The sequence below is a fragment of the Metarhizium album genome (assembly GCF_000804445.1).
Source record: "Metarhizium album ARSEF 1941 chromosome Unknown scaffold_36, whole genome shotgun sequence".
NCBI lineage: Eukaryota > Fungi > Ascomycota > Sordariomycetes > Hypocreales > Clavicipitaceae > Metarhizium > Metarhizium album.
The window spans coordinates 118,855-134,729 of NW_024467610.1; the positions used below are offsets into that span (position 1 = coordinate 118,855).

The following is a 15,875-nucleotide window of genomic DNA, read 5'->3' on the forward strand; positions in this document are numbered from 1 at the left end:
GCGCTTGTTTGGCAGGAAGTGACTATAAATTCCGCGGATGAGGGTTAAAGCGAATATGGTTTCAAACAACACGTACTCCGTACTCTGTACCGCGTACCCTTGCGCCCAAGCGGTGCAGGAAAAGAGGAAAGACTTTGGTTGACTGCAGTACTTCAGTACTTGACTCGTTGGCGAGCCGTTATAAACTTGTTGTTGATCAGTCTTTATTACCCAAGTCTCGGTAAGCATGCGGGACGAGGGTACGTGTAACTCCGTACTCCGAGAAGAGAAGCTCTCCAGTGGCATGTGGCTGCTTGAGCAAAGTCGCATCACACTCCATAATGAAGCATATTGTCAGACACTTGACTTGGCAAGTACCTGTAGGTACTTGCCCTGCCGCCCTTCCACCAGCGCGCCTGTGGAGCTCGCCGCACTAGAAGCTGCTAAGACTGCCAGCACTGGGGGCCTGATGGCCGCTAATCACCCGGCTCCTCATGCGCTGGCTTCGAACGTCCGCACGGAGCATGTACACGTTTGGTCTCAAGTGCCGGTACCACCAGCCACCAGCCACCAGCCATCAGCCACCAGCCACCCACCACCCACCACCGCGAAGCATTCCGCCGCACGCCGGCCGCAATTCACCGTCCACCGTCGCCGTCACTGTCACCGTCATCGTCACCCGCTGCCCTTGTCCTTGCTGACCACGTCCCCTTTACGCGCCTTCGATATTGAGTCTTTTGGTTCATTGTTCAATTGATTGCTGCTGCTGCTACCTCAGCCTACTGCTGCCGCTGCTGCCCTGGGCGCCACATGTCAGCTGGCCATTAGTAGTACGCCCTGCTCCGTATCAGCTCGCCTGTGGACGTGCATCGTGAGTCGCGACTCGCGACAACAAACACCACAAGGCCATCTCCGCCATCAACGTTTCACGAAAGCGCCCATCTCACCGACATCGACGGGTCGCCCGTGTACCCACGCTGATAGTCCGCAGTCGTTAGCGCCTCGACACCGTTTTCGTGCCACGCCGCCGCTTCACTGGCGCGTGGTGTTTGCGCCTGCTTCATGACCAAGGCTCGGGTCAGCCAAAAAACCGACGGTCAATCTACGGCCTATCCCATCGATACTGCATCCCGACAACCCGGCAGTGGCCTAGCGAATCAATAAATCTCACCGCCTGCTGCATCGTCTCTCACCGCTGCAACCTTCATTCACATCGGATTCCCCTGCTACGTCGTCTTCTCGGCTTTCCGCCTTGTCCGTCCCCTGGCTTCCAGCCTGATGGCGAAGCCCGACCAACCGCCGCCCATGGATCCGTTTTCGCCGGCACATCAACCCGATGAGGGCTATTCCGAGGACCCCCTGAATCCTACTGTTCACCATGGTCTGCCGGCCAGTTTAGCGACATTGCGGTCCCCGGCAGAGCTGCCATCGTGGCTGGCAAGCAATGCTTCGGCGCTGCCAGTGTCTGTCAAGAAGGGTAATTTGCGCAAGCGAACCCGGACCTTACCAGGCCGCCATACGTATTTTCCCTTCCATCGGGCTGAGCGCTGTTACTGACTGTTAATGTTGTTCTTCTTCGCGCAGACTTGACACTCGCACTTCTCGATCATCTTCCCACGTCAGCCATTGCCGAAATCGTCCAGCGATTGAATCCCCGGCTGTACATTGATTTCGTCCAATATCTTCCAGCCGAAATTTGTCTCAAAGTATTGGGGTATCTGGATCCCATTTCACTAGTCGGCGTCTCCCAAACATGTCGCGCCTGGTACGAATTGGCGTTGGATCGGAAACTGTGGGAGAGGCTATATCACCTTGAGGGTTGGAAGGCGGTGCCGAACGACATTGAATTATGCGAAGGGAAAGTCAACGCCGGTCTAACGAGCTCTATTGGTCACTTGCATCGCATCCAGAATGCGGATGGCCAGACTAACAAGATTCGTGCCATACTGAATGAAGACGAGGACCAGGAAATGACAGGGACCGCTCGAAGCCAGAACATCGTCCAAGAACCAATGGGCATCGCGAGCAGCAGCATTTTTGGGACTCCAGGCTCATCATTTGTCTCCAATCGGCTCGTCGTGTCACCCACAGGCGGAGATGTCGACATGGATATCAGGTTTGCCTCAAACTCGTCGGCTTACAAGGGGAAAGGAGTAGATCGGAGTTTTGGCTCGTCAGACGTTGTCCGCGTGAAGCGAAAGGAGCCGGGTGGGACGCCAGAACCCTCTTTACCTCCTATCTTGCCGAAAGATCACCCAAGCGCTTCAATACGATCAACGCTGTGGGCCTGGGATATCAATAGCTCGAGGTATCGCATTAACTGGAAATATCTTTACAACATGCGACGACGACTCGAGTCCAACTGGGAACTTGGCAAGTACACGACTTTTCAGCTGCCACATCCCCATCACCCTGAAGAGGGACATCAAGAATGCGTTTATACGCTCCAGTTCGACGCAGACTATTTAGTGAGCGGCAGCAGAGATCAGACGATGCGTGTTTGGAACGTGCGAACACGCCGACTAGTTCGACCACCGCTAGTCGGACACAATGGTTCGGTCTTGTGTCTCCAGTTTGACGCTGACCCCTCCGAGGATATCATTGTTTCGGGCAGCAGCGACTCAAATGTCTTCATCTGGAAATTCTCAACTGGCGAGCTTATCCAACAAATTACCAAGGCGCATCGCGAGTCAGTTTTGAATGTTCGCTTCGACAAGCGGATTCTTGTCACGTCATCAAAAGACAAGACAATCAAAATCTTTAACAGGAGACCTCTGCGCTTTGGAGACCTAGGATATGGCTCAAGCGAGTTGGCATTCAGTGCCGTCGGGAAGACTATCAAGCCATACGGCTATGAACCGGATTTGGCCCAGGAGCTACCTGTTAAGGAACCGTACACCATGATTGGCCGTCTGGAAGGACATGGTGCCGCCGTCAATGCCATTCAGGTCAGAGGTCGCACCATTGTGTCTGTGTCCGGAGACAGACACATCAAGGTTTGGGATTGGCCAGACCAGGTGTGCACACAAACCATTCCCGCCCACGATAAAGGCATTGCCTGCGTCGAGTTTGATGGACGACGAATCGTCAGTGGCAGCAGTGACTATGAGGTCTGCATTTTCGACGCGCCCACCGGTTTGAAGGTTGCGCAGTTACGTGGCCACGCACACTTGGTCAGAACTGTTCAGGCTGGCTTTGGTGATCTGCCATACAGCCAGGTTGAAGATGAGGCAGAAGCCAAAACTGTGGATGCCGAGTACTTCAAAGCTGTTGAGGCTGGAGAAGTGGCCCGTGACGGCGAAAGACGGAATCGAAGGACAAGGCGAGTGAACGCAGGAAGCTCTAGGCCAGCCGATGTGCAGGCGTTCGGGGCCAAGGTGCCACCTGGAGGAGGCGGCGGTCGAAAGTATGGACGGATTGTTTCTGGCTCATACGATCAAAGCATTATTATCTGGAGACGGGACAAGGAGGGTGTCTGGAAACCGGCTCATCATCTTCGCCAGGAAGAGGCGGCAGCTGCAGCGCAAAGAAATACGGCCCTGGCGATACCACCACAATCCATTCTACAACCGACTTTTCCAAGTCAAGCACAGGCGAGCCTCCCAATGCACCCATCTGCCGTGCCCCCAACCATGCCCATTCCTGCCTCTAGCAGCAGACCTCCGGCCCCGGATGACGTGAGCCAGACCAGCGTTGATCCCAAAGTCCAGGGGAACTCGAGACTCTACATGAACTTGATTGACCAAGTCGTCCCCCTCGGTGCCCGAGCATTGGAGCAGACATTGGCCAACTATCCAACCATGCTTGGCCACCACAACTACCTGCAGTCCGTCATTGAGCGCGAGCCGTCACCACTGGTCCGCACACAGCTTCGACAGGCCATCACAGCCGCGTTAGTCTCCTTTCAAACCGGGCAACAATCGACAAGACAACGCCCAGCCAGCACCTTGAATCCAGCCTTAACAGCGCCGCCTGCTGCCGCTGGTCCTGCTGTTGCGGGCCCCAGCAATCTCCCCGGAACGTCGGCAGCATACCAGCCTGCAGATATCTCTACCCCCAGACCAACACAGGCCATCGCTATACCGTCTCTGGCTGCGACACTCGCTGCTCCGGATGTGTTCATGGCAACGGGTGCTACGCCGATGCCAATTCCTCTGCCGACCCCTACGCCTGCACCAGCTCAGCCAGCTCAAGCACCCGCGCAACACGGTGCACCTCCGCCGGCGCATCATCACCCGCACATTACCGGGGCAGAAAACGCACCAGCTCGTGTATTCAAGCTCCAGTTCGACGCTCGAAAGATTGTGTGCTGTAGCCAAGCGCCGGTCATTGTGGGCTGGGACTTTTGTAACGGAGATAGCGAGCTCGAGGAGACTGCTCGTTTCTTTGCTACTGTGGATTAGACTACCCCATATCGTTTTACTGCCTGCATGAAGGGGCCGATTGCTGCTTTGTGCCCAACTTTTATGAAGAAATGAAAAACCTGTGGGCGCAAATAAGGGATTTTTCTGGTTTGTATCTCGGGAAGAAGGCGTTTGCACATATCGAGGCGCACACTGAGGCCTAGACCTAAGTTTATGGGATCGTGGTAGGTGACAACAACGGTAGGATTTCTTAATTAAACATTGAGTACTAAGAAGTCATATTCCGCTACGCAAATATGTGGGCATGAGTGATGTGACCTGCAGGGAAGTGCTATGGTAGTGACCGGAGCTACATTACCCAAAGCAAACTTGCGCAAATCAACGCCTGCTGCTGATGGTATTCGGATTTGGGAATATGCAGCACTTGTCATGTAGACGCCTAACCGGCGGCCTCCTTCATCTTATCCTCCGTCTGCGGAGGCTCATCCACAAACTCGGGCACTACCTCGTCCTGTAAGAACCCAGGCACCGTGCCCCCCAACTCCATTTCCAACTCTTGTTCCATCCCCAAAGCCTCCAACTCCGCATCCAGCTCCGACTCATCCACCTCATCTGGAATGTCATAGCTTCTTGCCAGACTCTCCTGAATTTCGTTCCCGACGTCCATCAAATCCGCCATCTCATCCTGCAGCTGCTCGATCTTGTCAATGTCAATCTTGCCATATTGCTTCTGCAGCTCCTTCTTGGTCGTCTTCATCGCGTCGACTTGCGTCATGACGTTTTTTAAATTATCCTGCATGCTGGATGCCTGCTCCATGTTCCATACCTGGCCCTCGAGCTTTTCCTTCTCCGCCTCGTAGGCTTTGCGACGCTGAAGGACCTTGAGGGCTCTTTGCTTGATCGCTTGCTTGCCGGGACCCTCGCGCAATTTGGACAGCTTCTCCTGGTAGGCGGATAGTTCACCGTTGAGGGCTTTTAGTTTCGTATCGATGGAGGCGATGCGCGTGTCGATGTTGGTTATGGCGCCGGAGAGGGTGGGCTTTGGACCAGACGGTTTGGAGCCGAAGATTCGGTTCATACTGGCTGGCAGATGGGTGGCAGATGGATGGCAGATGGGAAGCAGTTCAATATTACGAGCGGACGATGGGAGAGTTTGAGTTTTGGCGGAGGCTCTCTTGAAGTGTCTAACCGTGGGCTGCATGCAGGTTAGTGGTGCAAGAATGTCGCAGCCAAATGGGCTGTGTCGAGCGGGATGACGCATCCTTGTCCCGGACTCCCAGCGTCAGAAGGGCGGATGAGTCAGCAGAAAGAGACTCACCCACTTTGCGAATCACATCGGGGTCGCTAAATATGCTTTTTTTCACAAGCGACGAGATCATGCCATCCCTGGAAGCTTATTTTGAAGCTCTTGGAACGATGGCATGTGATGACGATGTCATGGCTGATCCAGCCTCCCCTCGCGTAACGATGCCATTTACGCGACTCACTGTCGCTTACCGACAGGCGCGTGAACGGATTTTGTCGACAGAATCCACTAATTTCCAGCCCGGGACTAGCGCCCTCTGATGCTTAACGATGCTCCTTGGGCTCGTGTAAACAAATGTTGATGAACCTACGAGGGGGACACCTTTTGTTCCATCGTCACCAATTACTGCTACGAACAATTCAGAGCAATTTTCAGATTCACACTGCACTTGCACTTTTTTTTGATGCTTCTAGCACGAAATCTTTGCTACCACTGCTACGACGCTGTTTGCAAAACGATTTCACCAATCTGCAACGCGCTTGCCCCGTCCAGCCGGGAGCTTTTCACTTACTGCAATCGCGTTCCAAACAAACGATTCCGTAGGCCGACCTCATGGACGCGCCTACTCCCCAAACCTGGGGACTTGGGCTCAAGCCCAGTATCAGGTAAGTGCATCCTCCCGATGGAGCACCTGCAAATTCGTTTCATGACCTCGGGAAACTAACATGACGCGTCTCGCAGCTTGAACTTGCCCCCATCCTCCATCGTCTTCTTCCCGGCACGCGACAACGGCACTTCATCTGATGGAAAGAACCAAACCAGCTCTTGCCACCCAAATCCGTATGAAAGCTTCACATCAGATCACAAGACTGAATGACTTCGTTTGGCGGCTGAACTTGCTGACTGTTGATGGCATTTGTAGGTCTTGGGTCGGCGTCTTACGAGCACCAATTCCAGTCCAAAGAGAACCAGCATGGCATCGCATTCCTACCGAATACTTCCCTTCAAAGAACCCCAATCTTTCTCGTATTATCATGAGAAGAATTGGTCACCCACAGCCACGTCCTTATGGAACCAGCTTTTTCGTGTCTGGGAGCTCGGAAATTGCTGCCGCCAAGCGCATTGCCGCCTGGACAGAGCCGACAAGATGCAAGATGCCGCCGAGCAAGTCTCGCAAACGCAACTCATTCAAACCCACTGAATTCCTCATCGAAATCCGTGGCGGACCTGACTCTTGGGCTATGGTTACTTATATGTTCATGAAAGCTAAAGGTACGTCTCCTAGCAAGATTCTCGTTCACGTTTGTGTTAACTTGTCTTGCCATGCAGTGGATATTGCCAATGGACTTTTGGAGCTTGACACAAAACTTCTCCACAGGGAGGTCGGCCTTCTGCAGACAAAGAACCATGGTTTAACTATTCCTGCAAAGCGACGCATCGCTAGAAACGATTGCATCGAGCCACACGGTCTCTGGGGCGGATGGAAGCTGTTGACGTACACTGAAGTTCTTCATCTCGTTCGCAAAGCCACAAACAGGGGCCGCAAGAGAATTACGTTTACGGAGGGTTCCATTACGGATGTAGCCCTCCTTTTCAAGGAGATGGGCTGCTACGACCCCCGAGTCCGAGTTTCCGCATATGGCAGACCAAGCTTGCCGGATATTGCAGATAAGACTGAGCCTCTGAGCGTGCTTGAGCTTGCTAGTTTCCAGGATGAGTCTGGCAAATCGCCAACCAAGAAGTCACCGCTTCCTGCTGAACCTCTCAAGGCCTCTCCTCGTCATTTGAACGATGGTGTCGTCAAGCTATTGCCTGCAACTAGCCTCCAAGTGGCTTCTTCTCCTGTCAAATCTCTTGGGTCGCCTTCCACAGCTTTTATTGATTCGCCTTCTTCAATCAAGGTGGCCCAGAGTCCTTCACCACTGGCTCGTGTCACCGCTCATGGCGCATCCTCTTCACCACTTGCTGATATTCCTTGTTTCTCTCCTGGTCCGACGAAGCACTTCTGTGCACCCTCGTTTGACTCTTCCTGTGACTTGGACCGGACCGTGAATCTGTCCCTGCCACCTCAGCTATCACTGACCAAGGTCTCGCCATCGATCGCGCAGACAACTCCAAGGGTGTCCAAGTCGGAACCTTCAACTCCTCCTTTTCAGATTGCTACTCCACAGTCGAATGGCGGACCTGGCCTGGGCCTAGTTGAATCCATTCCGACATCGACGCCCAAGCTTGATGGACCCTCTACGCACCCAATTTCGTCTGTTGATCCAACTCGACTCAAGTTTGGGCCCTCCTCTCCCACTTTCAAAGCCCCTACGTGGCTCAGCAGCACTATTACTAGTAGAGCAAAGGAGACCACGAAAAAGATCACTCGACGCAAGAGTGAACCTGTCATTCGCAGCCACGTCAGAAGCCAGGTTGCCCGTCGACAGACAATCTCGCCTCGCAGATATGACTTTACGAGCGAAGGCGTCTTCGACACAGCCACTACTGCACAACCAGCACCTACCTTGTTGCAGCACCAAGCTGCCGCTGGTGACGATAAGCCTACTCTTACGGGCTGGGGTCGAACTCCAGAAAAACCGGCTTCCTCGGAGGCTACTCTGACTTCAATGACACCGGCCATTTCTTGGGGCAAAATGACAGGTCGCAGGTCTGGCGATGGTGTCCAGAGCACACCCGCTCACCGCAGAGTCATGCACATGGACGGCTTGCACAACATTGATGTGTGCCAGAATCCCGATATTTTCGGAGCTCCTGCTGCTCATTCTGTTTCAAGTCCTCCTGCAATCAATCGCTTAGCCGAGATTGCTGTCGACCACTGTGATGGCCAGGCTAAGGTCATGGTCAGTGAAGAGAACGGCAGGCTCATTGTTAGGTTTAAGCTGCCTACCGAGTATGCACACCTATTCCCTTACAACCAGGGCATGGACGAATCTCGTTTCACCAGTACCCCATCAGCCATGTCTTCATCACCAAGAATTAGCTTTGAAAAGGTCAATGAGCTTGCCTTGACAAATGGTCAAGAATCACCTCAAATTGAGCAAGTCATCTTGCCCTCGTCGATTCAAAATGAAGACATCACCTTGATTATTCCCGACTTCGTCACTTCTCCTGTGTTGACTGTCGAGGAGAAGCAGGCTCCCGCTATTACGACTCCTTCACCCGAGACAAAATTGAGTGCTTCATTCACACCAGTTAATCGATCTGTTTCCCAGGTCAAAGAAGCCTCACAGACGTCGCCCGCCTCTGCTCCTCAAGAGCTCAAGCTCACTGAAGCTGACAGCTCAACTCAGCATGGCAATCAGCCTGCTCAGCGAAATCCTTGCGAAGACAGCCCGGGACGCGATTATATGAGAGACTTTATCAAGCGAACTCATCAGCAGCGCCTCTCCACCACAGAAACTGGGTCGCCGGTTGCGCCACCAGTGAGACGTGCACCACTGGGAATTAAGAGTCCCAATGTCGAAAGCCCCCAGAAGGGCAAGCGCAAGGCAGAGGCTGAGAATCAAGATTCCTATTCCTACTCTACGCTGAAGACGTCTGTTGCCCCCTTCCCTAAGAAGGCTCGACGAGTCAGCAATCCTGGCCCAGGGAAGAAACAACCAGCCCAAAAGTGCAAAGCCACAGCGGTTGGAAGCGAAAACAATGACTCGACTGAAAAACCTCCTTCGACTACAAATGGTGGCGGAACCACTGAAAACCATCATGAGGAGAAAGAGGCAGAAGGAACTGGCACAGGTACTCGCAGATCTACTAGATTGCGAGGACAGCAGCCTGTCTCTGCCGCCAAATCATCTATCCCAACCTCCATTAATTTGCGTGGTCGACACAACGGCAGCCATGTTGCATTGAACCACACTCGAAGTGAAGAAAAAGAACTATCCAACAAGACTCGAAGGAACACTCTCAAGAATAGGGGCAATGCAGAGTATCCCGCGCAGGTCTTGGCCAGGTATCAGGAGGCGAGACCTCATGAGGAGGCCACCGAGGAAAATCGTGATCCTGAAGCGCCAGCAAAAGGAGCTAATGGCCGCAAGTGTGTTGGATGGAAAACTCCTCTCGAAGCACACCATGGCAAAGATGCCAGGAAGTCACGCATCGCCACCATGAAAGGCAAGAATGTCGCAAGTTCAGGTGGCAGCGGGATCGCAAAGCCCACCCAAACCACGACCACACAGAAAAAACAGCGCGCCGCCAAGGTCGCAGCAACTCTGGGAATGTCTCAGAACGGAACCCCAGCAAAGTCAAATAGAATTACACGATCATCCACTCGAGTTCGAGCATGAGCAATTGCATGATTATGATGAATTGGGAAAGGAATGAGGCGTTTTTGATTTTTGATTGTTTGTTTTCTTCTTCTTTTCTTCTTCTGTATCACATTTTGTTTCTCCTTCTGTGTATCGTTATGTTTTCTTCTTTTCTTCTTCTTTGTTTTATTGTGTTTTCTTCTTCTCATGTGCATCATTATGTTTTCTTCTTCTGTGTCTCATTGTGTTTTCTTCTTCTTCTGTGTATCATTATGTTTACTTTCTTTGCTTTTGTTTCTGTCTTATTGTTGAGCCGGCATGACAGCATTTCGCCTCTTACAGATATGGTTATGATTGCATACAGGCATTGCGGCGGCGTTGAGCTGGATGGAATGGAGAAGTTGAGCATTTTTATCATTGCGTCAAGGAAAGATACCATTATTAGTTTGTTGTTTGGAAAGCATGGCGAATGGCGATCACTCGTTTTTTGGAAGATTGTTACAGGAACAAACATGGCAGTTGGCCTCTGCATATATTTTTTCTCATGGCGCTCGCTCGTTTTTCTTGTATATTCACACTTGGATAGGCAGAACAAGCAAGGCAATTGCCCTCTGTACAAAACCTGTGTCATTGATGTGCTTGCGACTCCTCCATGTTGACTTCGGCCACGACCGACAATTGGCTTGTCCAGACGGGACGGTCAACTCAAGCAGACGGCGCTGTGTGCTCTGCAGCCTGCGATAGTCGTTGACGAGATGTCTAGGTGCGAGACTACAGTCGGGGCCTTGCCGAAGCCTACATTGGAGAGCTGTATGCAAACAAGCAAATGTGGCATCCATCCGATTTGTCCGGTTGTTTGTTTTGGGGTCAAAACGGAGCACGTAGCCAAGACTCTTGCAATCATGAAACACGTCATGGGACCTCCTCGTCTTGTCGGACATGATGGAAAACCCCGACATTCCCCAGCTCCTTTCGCCAGCAACTGTCGTGCTCAACATGTACTCAGGAGCCACAGAGACATTGCATGACTGGGCAGCGCGAGCCGAGTCGGAGGGAACCACAACAACATGACGAAACCACAAGGCCTGGACGCGAAGCTGAAGGCGCGAATCGCGCCGGGCCGCGGCAAGATATCGGGCCATCGCCGCTTTGCCCCTTGGCGGATTCTTCTGGGCGTACGTACTATCCTACGTACGACCCCGAAATAGGCGGTCCCGGAGTATGCGCGCAGGCACATGGAGACGAGTCCCCCCTAGGAGGCCACTTCCCATCTGCCCGAGCTCAGGCTGTTCACGATTCTATCATGGGACCGGATTCGCAGGGCGGGCTGCAGATCTTCAACCGCCAAGGCCGGTGATCAATGGCCCGTCTGTTCCTCGTACATTCATGGTGAACATTGGTGACTTGATGCGGGGAATCACCAGCGACCAGTACGTGAGCACGGTGCACCGCGTGAGGAAGCCGGGTGGCAGAGAGAGGCTGAGCATTCCGCCCCTTTGGGGGGTTCGGCCTCCAGGAGCGGTGTGGAGTTTTGGAGAGTTGCCTGGGCCAAGGGGAAGAGAGGAAGGATGAGGATATTAGCACGCGGGAGTACGTTGATGGTAGGTCGAGGCAGCTGATGGTCTGGGGGAATGAGACGGACGGGGAGAAGAGCGGATGATGGACGGCCGGCTGTGTTGGCATCTTGCTAGGGATGAGGCGAGCTGAGGGTGGCCTTGACGGCTTCGTTTCAGTGCAGCTAAGTGTGCGAGGATCACGGACGCGGCTTGCAGGAGAGTACATGTACATGTTGTTTCCGAGATGTTCCTTTTCTGTACGGCATAAAATTGGGCACATGTCGATAATTGACTGTCAAGCCTTACAGTGTTGTCCCAGAGCTTCGTGGCTTTCGTAAACACGGAGAATACAAGCAACCCTTTGCGACTCGTTACATGACTTCAAACTTTTCTTCCATGTCCACGTCGTCTGTCGGTCGCGAGCTTGCCATTGCCGCCCATCCTTGGCGAACGGGGACGTGCGACGTCTTCTTGACCGGTTCAGCTCTCGGCCGCTGCGCAGGCGTTGACGCCGGTTCCGGATTTACCCCTTCGTCTTCTGCCTGCGCCTCGTCGTCTTCGTCTTCGTCGTCGTCGCCGTCGCCGTCGCCGTACTCCTCTCCATCGCCGTCATCATCGCCCTCGTCACTAGAGCCTCCGGATCCTTCGCTGTCCCCTTCACTACCAGGGTCGTAATCCTCCTCGTCTTCGTCTTCGTCGTTTTGTAGCTGCTGTTCAGCCTCGAATTGGGCCTTCTCCAGTTCGGTGCCGCCTTCAGCATCACCACCCTCACCTTCGCCCGAGCCCTTCTTTGGGCCCCTGTTTTCAGCAAGCTGAAGCCTAGCCTTTCTCTGCTCCGCCATGCTCCTATCTTGCAACCGGTTGCGCGCCACGTAATCGCTAATACCTCGGTAATCTTGTTGATCCAACATGCCGAACTCCAGTTCCTCGTTTGGTTCACCCTCCCCAGAGAAAATCTCCACCACCATGTTGAAAGTAATCTGCAGGATTTGGGTGTAACTGATCGCAGCAATGCGGTTGAGAGGAATAAAGATCAAGGGCTTCTTGAACCCCCACAGGATTCCGGTGTCAAGAAAGAACAGATACCCATCCTTGGAGCCGCGGAAGCCACTCACATGCACCGCCCTTTCGTTCGGTCGATGGGGCTGGCGAACGACGCTGTGAAATTTGCTGGGATCGGCCGCGACGAGATCTCGGGCGTTCCCGGCGGCTCGCAACCGCCTCTCAAATGCCCAGTGGAAGAGCGACTCGTACGTGTCCGATACCGCGGCAGCAGATGGCGCTTCGGTGCCGCCGACGGTACCCTCCTTGGGCGCGGTAGCAGGAACTGTGAAGACCAGCGGCTCGACGGTCGGGGGACTGTCCTTGGACGGCAGGCATGTTCCCCGTGGGAAGAGGACGTAGTTGTGCTGTATTTGCGCCTTTTCTGGCACCGGCAAATAGAAGAGGTACTCTGCAAAAGGTCAGGAGCTTGGAAACTTGTATCCCAGTGGCGGTCGATCGAGATGGCTCGCAAACGCGTACCGATGTCCTTCCATGCGTATGTCATGCCTGGAACAGGGGCCGCCGTTCCAGGGGCCCTAGCGTAAACAAAATTCTGGCTGAGGCATATCTCGAGTTTCTTTCTTTGGGGAACCGAGACGGATATTTCCTTGACATGTAGTAGAACGGGCTCGTCAGAAGCGTTCCCGGAGCTTGCTGCTGCCTGTTGCGTGCCATTCGCAGCATCCGTCGCAGGGTCGACTTTCCGCCTCTTGAGGGCGGGCTCGCCATCGTTGTGTAGCATGCCGTAGACGTGGCCGGCGATTTTGTTGAAGAGAGAAATGCGTCCGGGCGAATCTGGAACTGTCGTTAGAGCCTCAGAGAGCGACTCGGCCATTGTTCACGGAGCCTCCTGCTTACCAGCGGCTCGTTCGATCCCCTCGATAATGTCCGGACGCGACTGGAAGATGAGGCCAAGCCTCTGTGAGTCTAGGGCTGTAGCCATGTTGACGGGTTCCATGCTTGCCAATTGACCTGTACCAGCGAAGAAGAACGTGATGGAGAAAGCAATTGACCGAGCGGTTCTGGATTAAAAGATATGCTTGCCACCACGGCTGTGACTGGCGCGGCGACTGAACAAAGCTACATAATCGATGTCGGCGTGGAACTTGTATGATTACATAATAATTTTGGGTTTCTTTTTTGGCCCTTGCCCCGCCGAGGGGTCCGTCGAGACTCGAATGCGTCCATCCATCCGTTGGCAGCAGCCTCATCACCACCATCAAAGAACGACAAGCCTGCCGCAGGGTGTCGTCCCTTGCCCTGGGACAGAGACTTCATTCGGGAGCAGAGACGTCCGTCGGCGGAGCCATGTCAGCTCCGTTCCCCAATCTTTACACGCATAGAAAGGTCGCCGGAGGGGCAGCCAGACCCTGTGACGTTTGCTACAAGCCAAGCACTTCCGTTCTCATCACGCCGGACAAGAAGGTAGCTTTCGACATGTTGCGTGCTACGTGCTGTACGGTCGGCGCTAAGAATGGGGTCTAACGTCCATGCAGGACTTTTTCTACGTGTGTCCATCGCACTTGAAGGACACCTACTTCTGCTCTCCGAAGATAGATGAGGGTGCTCTCAAAGCCAGGCGCGAGAGAGAAATAGCCGAGGAAACAGAGAAGTTAAAGAAGGAGTACGAAGAACGTCAGCGCAAGAAGAAAGAAAAGGAGTCAAAAGGTAAAGACAAGGACAAGGAAAAGGACAAGGAAAAGGACAAGGATAAGGACGAGGGCAAGAACGCAGATAAGAGGGAGGATAGCAAAGAAAAGGCTGATAATGAATCAGCAAAAAATGTATGCACATGACAAGACTGTTGCTTACAACATCTGACCTGCCGCCAGTCCCAGGACGAGCCATCTAGCACACCAAACGAAGAGCCTCGCGTCTTTGAGCTCAAGAGGTTCGACTGACTCCCTCCTTCAAACATCTACCGCGCTAATCATGTCAGCGCCTTTTACCAACAACGGCTCCAAAGAAAACGACAGGCTGAAGCAGCAAAGAGAGACCGAGAGCGTGTCTCCCAGCCTGGATATTTCCCATCTGTCCCATCTGCTCCACCCGCCAAATAACCATACATTTCATCCTTTTGCATTCCGGAACACATCTCGGGTCACAGCTTGATCATGCAGAAGCCAAAATGCTTGCCATGAGGCATTGAGTGAGTATACTGCGCCAAAAAAAATACACCGAGCTTGATTGTGCGGATTCGTACCAACTCCCAAGCTTATGCCTGTGAATGAATCACACATACGAAGTTTCTTCTCAGTCCACGACTAGTGAATGCTTAAAAGAACAGAATGCTTCTGCGCAAGTCAATTCATACACCGAGTAATCGTGGTATAAAACGCCCTTGCATTCCTCTGCATCCAACAATCTCTTGTACGCTACGTATCTGCTACGCATCTTGTAGACGATGAAGCGAGTGCTCAGAGAAACGCTCATATCTATTTACTGTCTACACTCACATAGTGGGACCGAGTTGTAAGCGTTACGTGCCCTCTTGCAAAGACAAAACAGGTCGAGGAGGGAGCTGTAATGCGACGAAAGGATAAGCTGAAAGACGAGCTACGGAAGACCTCTCCCGAGGGCGGTGCAGAGGAGCCTCGCGACACGCCAGAAGAAACCTTGAACGAAAAAGGGCGACAGCCCCAAGCTCAACAATGCGAAAGCAAGGCCCACTAGATCAGGAGATCCAGAACAGCGGCTTGCTGCAATTCATCAGCAGCCTAGATCTCCAAGTTTCTGAACCCTTGAATCATGGCCTCGAGCGAGCCGCGTCCGTCACAATGTCGAAACGCTGGGGCGACCCTCATGAAGGAGCCAAAACACGGCAACATGGCCTTTGATATCTTCTTTACGGTCGAGAATGCGGCGGGGCTTGACGTCGCCAGATGCCTGCCGCCAACCGCAACGAAGAGAGATACACCAGGCCAAAACGCCAGCGCAAAAGCTCACCGTCGCCGACCGCGGCGTCGTACAGACCAGCGTGGTGTCCCTCCTGGGTCGCTTGGCCTTTTTGTTCTTCTTTGAATCAAGGCAATGCCATTGATTGACTTGGCAAACTTCGTGGCGGCGGACTGGAGATGGCCGTGCATGGACAGCGTGGGTTGAGCGTCCAAGTTGACAAGGCTAGAAGCGGCAATCGAGAGGAGAGCGTCATTACCAGCGGAACCCAACCGCCCAAGCATGAAGCCGTGTGCCGTATAGCCGTGGGGGTTGGCCGACTCGTGCTCCCAGCTATATTGGATATTTCAGTCCAAGGCCCGCGGCAAAGCTCCTCTGTATGGACCCGGCGCACCGACTACAGGCATGTCAGGCCGTGTCTTGGGCTGTGCGAAGTGGCGATGAGCGCATTGCACATGTGTCTTGTCTTCCAGCGGAAACGTTTTGGGGAGGGGCGTGTGCGTGGTGAGGCCGGACAAGATACGTGGACGGCATGGACCCT

General features: G+C 53.4%; 5 protein-coding genes across 5 annotated transcripts; 3 read left to right on the forward strand and 2 right to left on the reverse strand.

Moving 5' to 3' along the window:
• Positions 1–1,284: 1,284 nt before the first annotated feature.
• MAM_07796 (F-box/WD-40 repeat-containing protein) lies at positions 1,285–4,382 on the forward strand (the record flags this gene model as incomplete). The annotated part of the gene is made up of 2 exons (XM_040826594.1): positions 1,285–1,456; positions 1,564–4,382. 2 exons carry the CDS (start codon positions 1,285–1,287, stop codon positions 4,380–4,382), a joined length of 2,991 nt encoding a protein of 996 aa, XP_040675433.1.
• A 400-nt stretch (positions 4,383–4,782) lies between these two features.
• MAM_07797 (SNF9 family protein) lies at positions 4,783–5,421 on the reverse strand (the record flags this gene model as incomplete). Its single annotated transcript, XM_040826595.1, has 1 exon — positions 4,783–5,421. The coding sequence occupies one exon, from the start codon at positions 5,419–5,421 to the stop codon at positions 4,783–4,785; it is 639 nt and encodes a 212-aa protein (XP_040675434.1).
• A 780-nt stretch (positions 5,422–6,201) lies between these two features.
• On the forward strand, positions 6,202–9,878 carry MAM_07798 (uncharacterized protein; the record flags this gene model as incomplete). Its single annotated transcript, XM_040826596.1, has 4 exons — positions 6,202–6,254; positions 6,331–6,429; positions 6,512–6,861; positions 6,919–9,878. The coding sequence occupies 4 exons, from the start codon at positions 6,202–6,204 to the stop codon at positions 9,876–9,878; spliced, it is 3,462 nt and encodes a 1,153-aa protein (XP_040675435.1).
• A 1,888-nt stretch (positions 9,879–11,766) lies between these two features.
• Positions 11,767–13,382, reverse strand: MAM_07799 (uncharacterized protein; the record flags this gene model as incomplete). The annotated part of the gene is made up of 3 exons (XM_040826597.1): positions 11,767–12,848; positions 12,920–13,234; positions 13,298–13,382. 3 exons carry the CDS (start codon positions 13,380–13,382, stop codon positions 11,767–11,769), a joined length of 1,482 nt encoding a protein of 493 aa, XP_040675436.1.
• A 365-nt stretch (positions 13,383–13,747) lies between these two features.
• MAM_07800 (uncharacterized protein) lies at positions 13,748–14,340 on the forward strand (the record flags this gene model as incomplete). The annotated part of the gene is made up of 3 exons (XM_040826598.1): positions 13,748–13,864; positions 13,936–14,223; positions 14,272–14,340. The coding sequence occupies 3 exons, from the start codon at positions 13,748–13,750 to the stop codon at positions 14,338–14,340; spliced, it is 474 nt and encodes a 157-aa protein (XP_040675437.1).
• Between the last annotated feature and the right edge of the window lie 1,535 nt (positions 14,341–15,875).